Below are 13448 nucleotides of genomic sequence, written 5' to 3' on the forward strand. Positions count from 1 at the left end.
ATTATTAAACACTTGTTCTATACCAGGAGCCACATTATATGGACCTAATGTCAAGGTCCCACTTCACACCCTCTTCCAGTCTCCCAAGTGTTTTATGTTAATTTTAATCCTAATAGTGCTGTGAAGTATTAGACTAATGTAGATTTAAAAAATTGAGGCTCAGGGCACCTGGGTGGCTCAGTGGGTTAAGGCCTCTGCCTTCTGCTCAGGTCATGATCCCAGGATCCTGGGATGGAGCTCCACATGGGGAAATCTCTGCTCAGCAGGGAGCCTGCTTCCCTTCCTCTCTCTCTGCCAGCCTCTCTGCCTACTTGTGATCTCTGTCAAATAAATAAACAATCTTAAAAAAAAAATTGAGGCTCAGAGAAGTTGAGCCCCTAGTTTTAGGTACCCAGGGGGTGACTGAGCCAGGATTCCAGCATAGGTCTACTTGACTCCAGGGCCTGTGTTTTCTTCAGGGTACCACCTCTAAAAAGGCCTCAGTTGCATTCTGGTCAGTATGGTCCGAAAGTCCAAGTTCTTTGCGCCTCATTATCACGAAGTTTGCCAAATGGTTAAGAATGCTCTAGGCTGCGGGAGCAACTTCTGCAAACATATAGTGGTATTAGCAGCATGAAAGCACAGGAGGAAATGGGGAACTGTTTAGGTCCATCAAACGCGGAATAACCGTTTTACTGGTATGAGTGTCTCATTGTCTCATTATTATTCAGCGGTGAGTCATTTAGGGCAGGACCAAAAGGGAAAGTCCTGTCCCTTGTCATCTCTATGAAGTGTCGGTGAGAACCGTTTAGGCGGGGAAAGGCACAAAGCGAGCACTGGGAGTCGAACTACCCTCAGTTCTCTATCTCCACCCTTAACCGCCCAGCTGCCGGGATGCGAGAAGCTCCGAAAGGGTTAAGTATGGCTGGGGAGTCCAGCCACCGCCCCTTCCCAGCATCGCCTCCCAGAATGCCTCAGGCTCCCAGCCAGTTCCCGCACATCGCGAGACTCCGCCCAGTCTCTTCCCCGAACTACTGCCCGTAGGTCTTCTTTACCGAGCTCTGTGTGAGGGGGAGGAAAGTAGGGGAGGGCGGAAAAGAGCCGCGAGGTACGCCGGGAAGTGTGGTCCAAGCGTTTCATGCAGCCATATTCTTCCGGAGCGGGGGAGGCCAGAGAAGCAGCCGGGACTACCATTCCCAGACGCCCTTTCGGTTTGTTTTTGTTCAAAAAAAAAAAACCCACACTCCCCCTCCTCACTCTTCACACACACTCACACACACACACCCACGGCGGACACGCACACACCCGGGCGCCGAAGGGAAAGCCGCGTCTCGCCTTCCTGCCCCACCGCCAGGCCTGTCTCGGTCCCTCAGCAAAGCGGGAAAGCGGAGGCTGGAGCCGTGACCTCTGACCCCGTGGTTATGCGGAGCCGCCGCATTCCTTAGCGATCGCGGGGCTGCCGCCGCTGCCGCCGCCGCCGTGGGCGACTGACGCAGCGCGGGCGCGTGGAGCCGCCGCCACCCCTCCCCCACCGCCGCCCTCGCGCCGGGTCTAGCGCCAGCCGGTCCCCGGGCGCCCGCCCCCTCTCCCCGGCCGCACCCGAGTCCTCGCGCGTCGCCGCTGCCGCCGCCACGCGCCCCCCGCCGCCGCCGCCGCCACCGCTGCCCCAGCCCCGCGCCGCTGCCACCCGCCCCGCCCGGAGGTCCCGCGTGGAGCCGCCGCCGCCGCCGGGGAGGAGGAGGATGAAGGACAAACAGAAGAGGAAGAAGGAGCGCACGTGGGCCGAGGCCGCGCGCCTGGTGAGGCGGGCCGCCGAGGGGGCTCAGTGGGGGACGCGGGGGGGTGGGCTAGCAGAGCCCCCTCCGCGGGTAGGGGGAGGGGCGAGGCCCTGCCCACTGCAGGAGGGGGCGGGGCCACCATTTCTCTAGGAATGGGGCAGCTTCCCCCACCCCCCAGGCGTTGGGTGGGGGAGAGGTCCCCCGCGGGTCGGATGTGGCGCCTTTTTCTGCAGCTCCCCCACCCCCTAAATTCCTGCGGAGGGGCGAGCTGGCAGGCCGGCTCCTCCCGCTCTGGGCGGCGGGGCCCCAGCCTCCCCTCCCCCACTATTTGGCAGCGTCTGGGGGTCTGGGGAAGCTTCGTTTATGCACTCGGGGGAGTTAGGTTTCCGGGAAGGGTCGGAAGCTCCTCCCTCGCTTCCTGGTGGGCCATGGGGTGTGTGTTTGACTCCAGGGGTCGGAAAACACCCCCGATTTTAAGGACGCGAGTGACATTTTGAGCTTTGCCAGTCTAAACCAGGTGTGTGGAGGGAAGCAAGTGCTTGCTCCCAGGTGGAACCCTGAGCAGTGGTTCTCAAACTTTAGTGTATTGTTGGGGACACCTGGGAGGTTCTTAAGAATGCTAGTCCTAAAGTCCTAGTTAAGATGTTCTGAGTCTGAAATTCATACTTGAGTAGGGAGCCTCAGTGTCTTCATTTTAACCAGCTTGCCATGTTGAGTGTAATGCAGGTGGCCCGGGACTACACTTTTGAGAAACGCTGACTAGAGCGTTTTACTTCATAAGCTATACTGGAGATAGGCACTCTGCAGAGAACTGACTCTACTTTGCAAAGGATGTATGTGTGTGTCCTCCTCTCCTTAGTGTCCTGGTGCGTGTTTTACATGAAGTGTTGGACAAAGACCAAGTATCTGTGAAGATTCTGCTCACTGAGGACTTAGCAAATGAGGGAGTAATTTGAGTGTTGAAGCTGCGTTAGGAGGAGGGTTGTGTGTTTTGCTTTCATAGCGTCAGAGGACTTGTAAGGGAAATACCTTCCTTTTGGATTTGCACCCACAAAGCTAAGACACTGGGAGACATGTTCTTATAAAATCTTGGCAGATGACAATAGTAACTTCTCCCAGAGATGTCACTTTCTCAAGAGCTATGTACAGGGTTGGGTTATAGTGCGGATAGCATACTTGTCTCTTGACACCTTGTAGTTTATATGTAATTGCTGTAATTCACTTTTAATGATGAATGAAGCTTTACTTTCTGATCTTTTACTTTATTGGGAAGTGAGGTTCCTTCCTCACAAGTGTTGCGCAAAGAGATGACTGTAGTGTTGGGGGTCTTTACAGCTCCATGGTACACCTTTTCTTTCTTGGAGCATGTAGAATTCAGTTATTGACTTACAAGAACTGTTTGGTTTACTAGAGAGTGTTCCCTGGTGTTCCTGATTGTCTTCCCCAGGCATTTGTTGCCCAATGAACAGAAACAGCAAGTGTGTGCTCAAGTTTCATGCTTCAGTTCACTTGTTTTAGTTTGGCATATGAAATTTGAAGATTTTGAAGTTCTAAATATTTTTTGACTCAATCAAAATTGGAAGCTTTGGCTAACTTTGAGATCTCTTGGAAATTTTAGGATTTCTCCAGTGTTGCCACACCTGGAAACAAATTTAGGCCTGAAGGAGAGGAGGGGAGAGCCAAAGAATGTGCTTGTTTTCCTTCTCCTCAAGCTGAGTCTTGGGTGTTCATTGAAATTCTCTAAACTCCTGGTATGCAGATGTTTATGACTCTGGGCACCAAAAGGAAAATTACGTGCTAGAGTTTTACTTGTTAGAGGTAGGTGAAAGTGCCTTTAAATCCCGTGTTATTTATGTTCTAACAGAATTCTGAAGTTTGTCTCAAAGCTCTGTTGGCTCTTACAAGTTGAAAGACTTTGGGAATTCAGTGTCCACTGTTCTGTTCAGCCTCTTTAGCTTCTTGAACTTACTGTGATCTGAACTCCAGTATCTAGGTTGTTAGTTTTGTTTTGTCACTGGCTGAACTTCATGCCAGATTATCTGAGTAAGTTATTTCTCTCTTTCTTTTATGGCTCTTCATTAAAAAATAATAGGAACAGGAATGACTTTGTAGACACCTTGTGGAAACGTGGCTTGTAATTGTGCATATCTTTTATTGTTTTTTATTAGAATTTTCTGTCCCTTTGGACAAGACCATGTTGTGGGTGAGAGGCAACTTTTTAGAGTCCTCTCCCCGTTTAGAGAAAACTGCTGCAACACCCAAGCGCTGGGGAGCTTGAGAGAGCTTATGCTGGACAGAGCAGCCGGACTAGAGAAAGCCGGAAGGGGAGGGCGGGCGATTAAATCGACTCTTCAGACAGGTGAATTTGGAGTGCTTGCCCTGGCAATCAGATGCACTTGCTTTGGGGTGGTTTCATATTGCTCCTGACCTTGCTTAGATTGGTGGCTAGAGTGATACTGGGAATTCTAAAAAACTATTTTGGTAGGAAAGGGGAGACTTCTGGAGAATTTCAGTCATGTAGTATATCCCAGGAGATTGGCTTTTGCAGATGTTAATTATGTTGTCGAGGAGTAGATACTCTTCTCTCAAACATTTTGTAGTATTGTCTTTCCTAGATATAAGAGGTAGACTTTAGAGGGTTGGATGGTATAAATCCTACTCCTTGTTAGGAACGATTTGTTTGGGAGAAATTGCCAAGGGGATTTCCCGGTAAATTGAATGTCCTTAAATGGATTCTCCCTGGCTTTGAGAAATTCTTCATTGTCCGCTTTATCTTTCACTTTGATTGAGGACTGACCATTCTTACATCAAACATTTTTTTTTCTCTTTGAAGTAGGAGAAGAGATACTTTTTTTTTTTAAAGTGTGCTAGAAAGACAAGGACTAGAAATAGAACACTGCTGAATTGTTCTTACACTAAAAGCTGGAGGCATATACAATTATAATAAAAGTGAATACTTTGTATCTTTTGATGTAACTTCCTTTTAGAGAAGTTAGATTCTCAGGCTGTAGATTCTCTTAGATTCTCAGGCTCTTCCCGACTGCTGTTTAAATAATTGGTAACTAATTTTTCAGAGTCATGCTGCTGCTTAAAAAAATTACCTTACAAAAATTCGCTAGCTCAGCTCTCATTTAGAGAGAAGTGCTGTCTGTGGCAGTGAATATTAGTAGCTTCTAACGGTTTGTTGTGGGTTTGTTCAAGTCAACACTGTTTAACTCGGCACTCAGGTTCTTAGAATACAAAGATGGATAAGGCTTGCTCTTGAGGAACTTATGGTCTTCTGGGAATGGAAGGTCTAGACCCATGAATAGAATTTTACTACATGCATGATAAGTGCCATCATAGATGTATGTATGAGAAACAGACATCCTGGTTCAGGCTTATTGTCCAGGCATCATTATGACTGGTTCCTCCTTGCACTCACAAGTGTCCTACTTCGGAAGGTAAATTACATGTGTTGTGGACTACGAGGACACTGAAAAGAGACATTTAACTCTGCCTGCGAGAGGACAGAGAAGGCTTCCTGGAGGAAGGTGCCTTTTAAACTGATTCTTGAAGGGTGAGTAGAAGTTAGGCCCCTCACGGAGGATGTTAGGAGCTGGCGAGAAGGAGCCGGTGGTGTGTGTGTGTTTGTGTGTGCACGCTTGTGCACAGGCAGGGTGGAGAGTGTGGGAATTGGGTAGAAGAACTACCCATAGTTATTGGAATGTGAAGTTGTGGGGTATCAGTTTGGCATTCAGGTAGAGAGACAGGCAGAGACCAGATTCCAAGGGCCTTGTGTGCCAGGCCCGTGAGCACATATTTATTCTGGGCACCAGAGGCACGCACTTCCATGGCCGGTAATTCGTAAAACAACTCTTACGAGAAGACAGCAATAGCCTTCCATCATAAGTCAGGCCACTGACGCTCAGGTTGGGTAGGTAACTCGGCCAAGTTCGGAGGGCTAGCATTTAAATCCAGGTCTGTCTGGTTCTAAAGCCTGTGCTTTTCCAGTGAGCTGGTGAGTTCTTCTTCGGAAGCTTTGGCCTTTGCTGTATGTGATTAGATTGCTGTTGAAGAATTTTAAAGTGGGGAAAGTGACGAGGGCAGATTTATTTTGTTGGGTTGACCTCAGGCTAAAGCAGGTAAGTTCTGCAAGAGCAGGGATTTGGTCTTGTTTACCGTTGAATTCTAGCATTGTTCCTGGCACGGGGAAGTATTTCATGTATTTGCGGAGTGAAGGATGGTGGTGGAGAAAGGATTGGTTTGAAGAAAGCCGAGCTGGTTGCAGGGATATTAGCCAAGAGGCTGTGTGTGGGTGAGGGGAGGAACTGGGGGACAGGTGAGAGAGTGAGGGGTGCTGCCTAGGTTTCTGCATTAGGTGCTGGAGGAAGAGGGGCAAAGTATTGGAGTTGCTGGTTAGAAGAATTACAACAGATGATGGGGGGGGGATGTGGGTCCAGAAGTGAATATTTGAGTCAGAAGCTGGGGAGGCTAGAGGTGGATATTTGGGAATTAGCAGACTATAGGTAGTAGTTGAAGCTATAGTTGAAGTTGAGCGATGATAATACTACTTGAAGAGAATGTAGAATTGAGAGAGGCTAACAATGGGACCATGGTAAATAGGGGCTTGATTTCAGCACCTGCTTCTCCAAAGCTTGACTTCCTTTAGTGCTGAGGGCTCGTGTTCTTCCGCCGGGAAACCCTTTAGCAGCAGTCCTTGTCAGACTTGCTTCACATTTTCTTTGTGACAAAGCAGTGCTTCAGTTAGTTGTTACAGATAAGGGACTGCAAGATGTTGTGTGGAGTAGCCTCAGCAGCTGATGTAGAGACGGTGCAGAGATACTGACAGCTTTCCTCCTTCCTGAGAAGGATAGCATTTCTAAAACATCTCCGCTCCGTCCCGTGAGAGAGCTGCAGTTGCTCGCTGGGAAGCTGCTGCCATGACTTTGTTGGAGATGATGCTAACACAAGTGGGACGTTCTGTTTCTCGTTGCTTTGCATGCACCAGTCATACAGAATCAGAGCCTCATGTTGCCAAATGGAAAAATGTACTGTGACAGTTAACACCAAAATTTCACAACACAGTGGCGAAACCATCACTTAAAAATATGGGTACTAATCAGACTTCTAAGTCGGAGTGCATTTCTGTCTTGTCATTATTTTGTAGCTCTGTGTATTCTGTGCCTTAGTCATGTGAACAATATGAAGTTAAGCAGTAACCAGTGTTGCTAAGGCCCGACCACCATATCATAGCACATGTGCTGAGAGGATGGGTGTTTTTAGAATTAAGAGTTAGAGTATTTACGCTAATTTCAGTCACTTTTAGCAGCATCTTAGATAGATACGTAATTTGGTTTCTGAAGCAGTGTTAACTCTGGAAAAACGAAATTGACAGCCGTGGTGCCTCACAGCAGAACTAGCTCAGGATATGGACTGATGGGTATAAATGGAAATTGTGCACTAAAATCGGAACATTTATATTTCTTCAGGTACTAGAAAACTACTCGGATGCCCCAATGACACCAAAACAGATTCTGCAGGTCATAGAGGCAGAAGGACTAAAGGAAATGAGGTTTGTATTGTTCTCATTGTTCAAAAGGGTTTCATAGGGCATAGGCCTATCTGTAGATGCTTAGTGACATGATTAAGTGTGTAATATGCTTTCTCTCTCTGTGTCTCTTCGTCTCTCCACCCCCCCCCCCCCCCCGCACTCCCCCGCCTGTCCCGGGTTTGGTGTGGTACAGAACTCTTCTCCCAGGTTGTGTGTCCTCTGAGTGGCAGGTGGGAGTGGGTGAACATCCCTTTGTTTTCATTAGAGATGCAGTGGCTTGCCCTATTCTTGCTCTGCCTTAAATCTTGACATGGAGTGTGTTCTCTGTGTACAGAATCCATGCGTTTTCTTTTGTACTCTCTTGCACATTTTAGGAGAGAAGGGGCAGACTCTGATAGACTCTGTCTTGTTTAAAACTTCCCTTCTTTCTATATCCCTGAAGTTCTTTGTTTTAGGATCAAGAGAAGGGTGGTTTCATCACCATAACACCACTAGCTTTTTTTCCTCCCTGCTGATTCTAGCCGTTCATCATAGGAATATACAAAGTTTAACGTGACCTTGATTTTATTCTCCTATGATGTAGTTTTCCTAGAGAAGCAACAAGTTAGAGACAAAAGGAATAGCAGGCATGAAAATCAGTGGTTGTGTTTGATTCTTCTCTCTTCACTCTCATCCCAGCTTTCCTCTTCTTTAATGTAAATGAAAGAGGAGAGCACAATGCAGTCTCCTTCTTGGGACTCAGAACAAATAGCACATGCTTTTGCTGGTTAAGCTTTAGCTGCTTGAAATTGGCCTTTTAGGGTCAAAAGATCCTCACTTTCCAGTTATCAGTTCAGGCAGTCTTAAGCTGACGGTTCGTGGGGAGGGAAGATCAGGATTGTGTAGATCACACTCATTTAAATAGTACCTATGCACTGTGTAGTGTTATAATTGTGCTTTATTTTTGTTTTTATGGGCTATTTCCCATCATGCTGCTGTCTACACTGCTGTTGGACCACTATACCTATAGAAGGTAAATTAGTCCCTTTGGGACAGATGAAATTGAGAATTTTAACTTGTTTCTGCTTCTTGCTCTTATAGGAATTAATGAAGCAGTCATGATGGCTCATGATGAGTGAGCGAGCAGTTCTGTAATTTGTAGACAGAGGTATAGTGTGTAGGAGTCACACTGTTCTGCTGAAGGACTCTGCCAGCATGCTGTCCCCCCTTGTAGCAGAGATGTTAGCACACCCACTTGATACTCCAGATTCTGCACAAAGATTCTGTAGAGATTGGTTCTTGGTGAAAATTTTTTTTAGCATCCAGTGTGTTCCAAAGCAGAATAAGTAATAGGTTTTTTTTTTTTTAATGGCTTTTTTAGACTCAGAATTTATTTTTAACACTGCATAAATTAAGGCTTCTGGTTCTGAAAGATCTTAAGAGGCTTTACTTAAGATATTTATATATTTTTAACGTACTGGGGAGAGGGACGAGAAGGTGCACAGGTGACTCCTAGCACTAACATGCTAGTGCCAGTCTTCATTAATATTAATAATGGACGTTTGTCTGTGTTTTGGACAGCTGTTCTATTTTAAGTTTCAGTAGATGGCCTTTAATTCACTGAGTTACTGTTTTGCAACCAACTGCTGCAGCAGGGAGTGTGAACTATCCTAATGAGCCATCTTTTTTTCATTATTGGGTACCAGATCCACTTGACTGAATTTTTTTTTTTTAAGTTGAAATTTAAGTGATTGTTCCTGGCTAGATGTAGAATAAAACCTATTCTCTTCCTTTCCCAACAGAGAAAAAGCAAATGAAATATTCTTTTTTGTGTGCTTATTAGCAAATATTTAACTGGGGATGAAAAGGTGTGCTTGTTTTCTTGGGACAGCACCATTGATTCTGTGGTCTTTGTGTTGATAATGTTTTGTGGCAGTTTCTGAGCATTATATATATAGGTCAAAATACAGAGGCTAGGAAACACAGTTTTGTTTTTTAATTAATATTAAAATTTAATTTTTAAAATTTAATAAAAATATTGCGTAATATGCATTTTTAAAACTCCCTGAATTTGAACATTGTGTACTTTTTCTAAATCTCTTTGAGAACTTGGTTGATATTGTCACAAGGCACTAAGGAAGTGCCGGGTGTGGAACAAGGGAATCACATACCATGTCCTACCTGGGTGTGATTGATGGGGATTTCATTCATTGCCCTGTATTACTTTCAAAGTGGACTTGTCATCATGGGCTCTTTTCTGCTGTATTTCTTGCTCTGCTGCTTCTTGATTTAAGAATGAGTTGGAGGGTATTGGATCTTTGAGTAAGCAGGCATATAGATTTCTATAACACTCATCTATCCTTGTATGTTTTTACAGCGGGACATCCCCTCTTGCGTGTCTCAATGCCATGCTACATTCCAATTCAAGAGGAGGAGAGGGGCTGTTTTATAAACTGCCAGGCCGAATCAGCCTGTTCACACTCAAGGTAAGTAATATCAACTCTGTTCTTAAACTTTTAGTGTGAGAGTTACCTGGTATAGGTCTGGGATGAGACCCCTGAATTTGCATTTCTTTCTTTCTTTTTTTTTTTTTTTTAAAAGATTTATTTATTTATTTATTTATTTTTAAAGATTTTATTTATTTATTTGACAGACAGAGATCACAAGTAGGCAGAGAGGCAGGCAGAGAGAGAAGAGGATATTTATTTATTTATTTGACAGAGATCACAAGTAGGCAGAGAGAGGAGGAAGCAGGCTCCCTGCTGAGCAGAGAGCCCGATGGGGGGGGGGGGGGCTGGATGCGGGGCTCTATCATGACCCGAGCTGGAGGCAGAGGCTTTAACCCACTGAGCCACCCAGGCGCCCCTGAATTTGCATTTCTAATAAGCAGGCCAGTGATGATGATGATGTTGGTCCTAAACACTACTTTGAGATATTCTAGGGTGAACAGGGTATTAGGAGTTCTTTAGTCATATCAGCTATTTCGTATTTTCAGAAAGTCATATCAGCTATTCATCTTTTCTTTGTTTATATCTTTGCAGATTGTAGGCAGTATTGGGATAAGGATGTGTGGGGGTAACAGCAAATGTGCTTTAATTAGGATTTTGTTTGTAATAGTACCGTGAAAGATAAATTACTGGGCAGCTAAAATAAGACCTACTCTATGGAATATAACTGACATGTGAACATCCTTGTGGAAATTCAAAAACTCATTAGCTTTTTCTAAGTGGCACTAATTACAGAGGGAAGAGAACTTAAATCAGAGGTCACAGTAAAGCTTAAATAGAGCTGAAATGAATAGACTATTTTTTTACTATTTGTGATATAAATGGTTATCATTTAAACCAGGGGTTGGCAAACTTTCTGTAAAAGGTCAGTAATAAATATTTTAGGTTTTGTGGACCCTGCTGTCTCTATTATAATTATTTATCTCTGCCATTGTAGCAGGAAGGCAGGCATAGACAAATCATAAATGAATGGGCAAGGTTGTGTTCCAATAAAACTTTATTTCCAAAGACAGTGAGAGGGCCAGATTTGGTTTGGGACTGTGGTTTGCTGACCTGAGGTAGACAGGATGATGATGAGGAAACTGAGAATTTGATGCTGACCCTTCTATTCATCCATAATGTGGTTATAAATTTCAGTAGTCTGTACACAACTTTTCCCTTTTATTTTCTTGATAGACTTATTTTCTTTAATTGAGAATTAAGCACTTGAGCAAATACCACAATGTCCATAACCTGTAGTCATAAAACTTGATGTTATGTATACTTCAAATGTATCTTATATTCAGATGTCTTTGCTATTTTCTATATTGTATCTATTTCTAGTATTTTGGACTTCTTTTGTTAAGAGGCTGCATAATGTAGTGTCAGGAACCAAACCTTGGGGAGAAATAGAGCCCTGAGTTCCAAACCTACCTTTATAACGTGGGACAGGTTTAAGCTTTCTTTGTGGTGGTATATGCATTTCTAACACAGAGTCGGTCCTTAATAAATGGTAGCCTTTTTGGTATTCCTTTAGGTTCTTTATTGTCAATTGCTTGCTAATGACATTTTCCCATTGCATTTACACATTGTTGTATATAACATAATGGTACATAGTTACATATGATTATAATTGTTTATATTATGTATATTACAAATAGGCATGTTGACGACCTATTTCTATTTTAAGGGGGAGGAGAAATACATTTTTCTGTGAACACATTGAGAGTAGGAACTGAGTTTCATTTGTCTTTATGACTTTGCCGCAATTTGCTTTATACCTCTCTTCCATACTTTAGAATGAATGTTTTAAGAACAAGTACATTATTCTGCATAACCATAATCTTATTTTCATATTCAAGAAAATTAACATTGATACAGTAGTATATAATATATAGTCCACGGTCAAATTGTCTCTGGTTCCACAAATAATCTTTATAGCTAATTTTTTCAGTCCAGCATCCAATCAAGAATCATGTATTTCAAAAATAAAATAAGATAAAAACAGAGAAGGGGGCAAACCCTAAAAGAGTCTGAACTCTAGGAAACAAACGGAGGGTTCCTGGAGGGGAGGTGGGTTGGGGAATGGGGTAACTGGGTGATGGACAATAAGGAGGGCGCTTGTTGTAATGAGCACTGGGTGTTATATGCAACTGGTGAATCACTAAACTCTACCTCTGAAACTAATACGCTATATGTTAATTAATTGAATTTAAATAAAAAATAAAAAGAAAGAATGCTGCATTTCATTTGGTTGTCATGTCTCTTTAATCTTTGTTAATGTACAATAGTTCCCATGCCTTGTTTTGTCTTTTATGGCATTGATATTTTTGAATAGTTCAGGGCAGTTGTTTTGTGGGATTAAATACATTTTTAAAGGACTAATAAAAGTGTAGAAATCTTAGTTATTTCCAGACTTCTTTCTATTTGCACTGCTAGATCATGTCCACTCCTCCAGGCTGTAGCATAGAGCCACTCAGCAATGAAGGATGGAACTGATGCGATGTATGGTATAGTGGTAGTTTGGTCTGGGTCTTGCCTGTAATAAGGGCCAGGAAGGCACAAGTTATTTAATTTAATTTCTCTGGAAAATGCACCTCTGAAATCCTGTGGCATTTTCTTTGCCTACCTTATCTCTCATGTGTTAAGAAAAAGCATGTGCAGAATGCCTTGTAGTTTTTCTGCCCCCTGCTTGGAAATCTCTTCTAGTGGACCATCAAGGTCAGAATTCTGTTGATCCATGTGATTTTGCTACTTAGTTGACAACAGGGTTTTTTTTTCAGTTCTGGATACATTTGTGTGGCTTTATCTATGATTACTAAAGGTTTACAGATAAGCTGGCGTCTTTTGGGGCATGCCACAGGGTTCCTTCTCTGATAAAAAGCTGTTTTGGGGAATGTGACGGTACATTTGACACTTTATATATAGATGCTTGCATCAGTCCCCAGAGCTAGTTCTCAAGGATGGACGGGATAGGTGAAATCTAACCATGCTTTGAATTCTTGATTTGAATTGCTTTCCTTAGGCCTTTCTTGAAGTCATCTGTCAGTGTCCATCATTGTCTGGTTAGAGGTAGGATTCATATCGTTCTTTACACTTGGGATTTCCCATTCTTACAAAGCCACTCTGAGTTTCTTTGTAGTGTTCTACATTTTTAGGACTTTGATGCTGAACTACTATGCTTTTTCGACTTAGTGGTTGTGTCACTGGTGAGTTTAGCCTGTATTGGTCTTTGCAGTGCTTACTGCCAGGTATAACTGCAGTCCTGTGAAAGTCGTGCATTTTCATTATGGAATGATTCTCACATGGATATGTCACTTAACGTTACTTATGGCTCTTTCCACTTTATTGTATCTCATGTATGATACAGGGCTCAGCCTTCAACATCTTTTAACCCAATTTAACAAGCCACATTGGATTTTTTAAAATATATAGAATATTTTTATAAAAGTGTGAAAAACCTCTTTTTGGTAGAAGAAATAGACAACTGTATTTGAAGTATCCGTACATTAAAATCCAGTCGGCAGATAAAAGAAAGGAAAAAGCAAATGGAGGAAGAGAGGGAGGTAATTATTGCAGTCCCACAATGTTATTTTTATAACTATAATTAAAATATTCACGTACAACTCCACACTTACAGCAATTTCAAAGCTATTTATGTTACTGTTAAATACTGAGAAGAACAAAGGAAAT

At 43.4% G+C, this 13448-nt stretch overlaps 1 protein-coding gene across 4 annotated transcripts in view; it reads left to right on the forward strand.

Moving 5' to 3' along the window:
• The first annotated feature begins 1220 nt into the window (after positions 1–1220).
• The window catches only part of ASXL1 (ASXL transcriptional regulator 1), a 76806-nt gene continuing 64578 nt past the window's right edge, over positions 1221–13448 (forward strand). For 2 of the 4 annotated variants that reach the window (XM_047744747.1, XM_047744750.1), the window contains exons 1-4: positions 1221–1778; positions 7229–7311; positions 8300–8302; positions 9647–9755. In XM_047744747.1, the coding sequence (XP_047600703.1) occupies positions 1722–1778; positions 7229–7311; positions 8300–8302; positions 9647–9755 (252 nt within the window). In that variant the 5' untranslated portion in view covers positions 1221–1721. Of the gene's footprint in view, positions 1779–1922; positions 2275–7228; positions 7312–8299; positions 8303–9646; positions 9756–13448 lie in introns of those variants that run through there. The other 2 variants (XM_047744749.1, XM_047744748.1) reach the window with 2 other exon arrangements.

Source organism: Lutra lutra, chromosome 9 (genome assembly GCF_902655055.1).
Source record: "Lutra lutra chromosome 9, mLutLut1.2, whole genome shotgun sequence".
Taxonomy (NCBI): domain Eukaryota; kingdom Metazoa; phylum Chordata; class Mammalia; order Carnivora; family Mustelidae; genus Lutra; species Lutra lutra.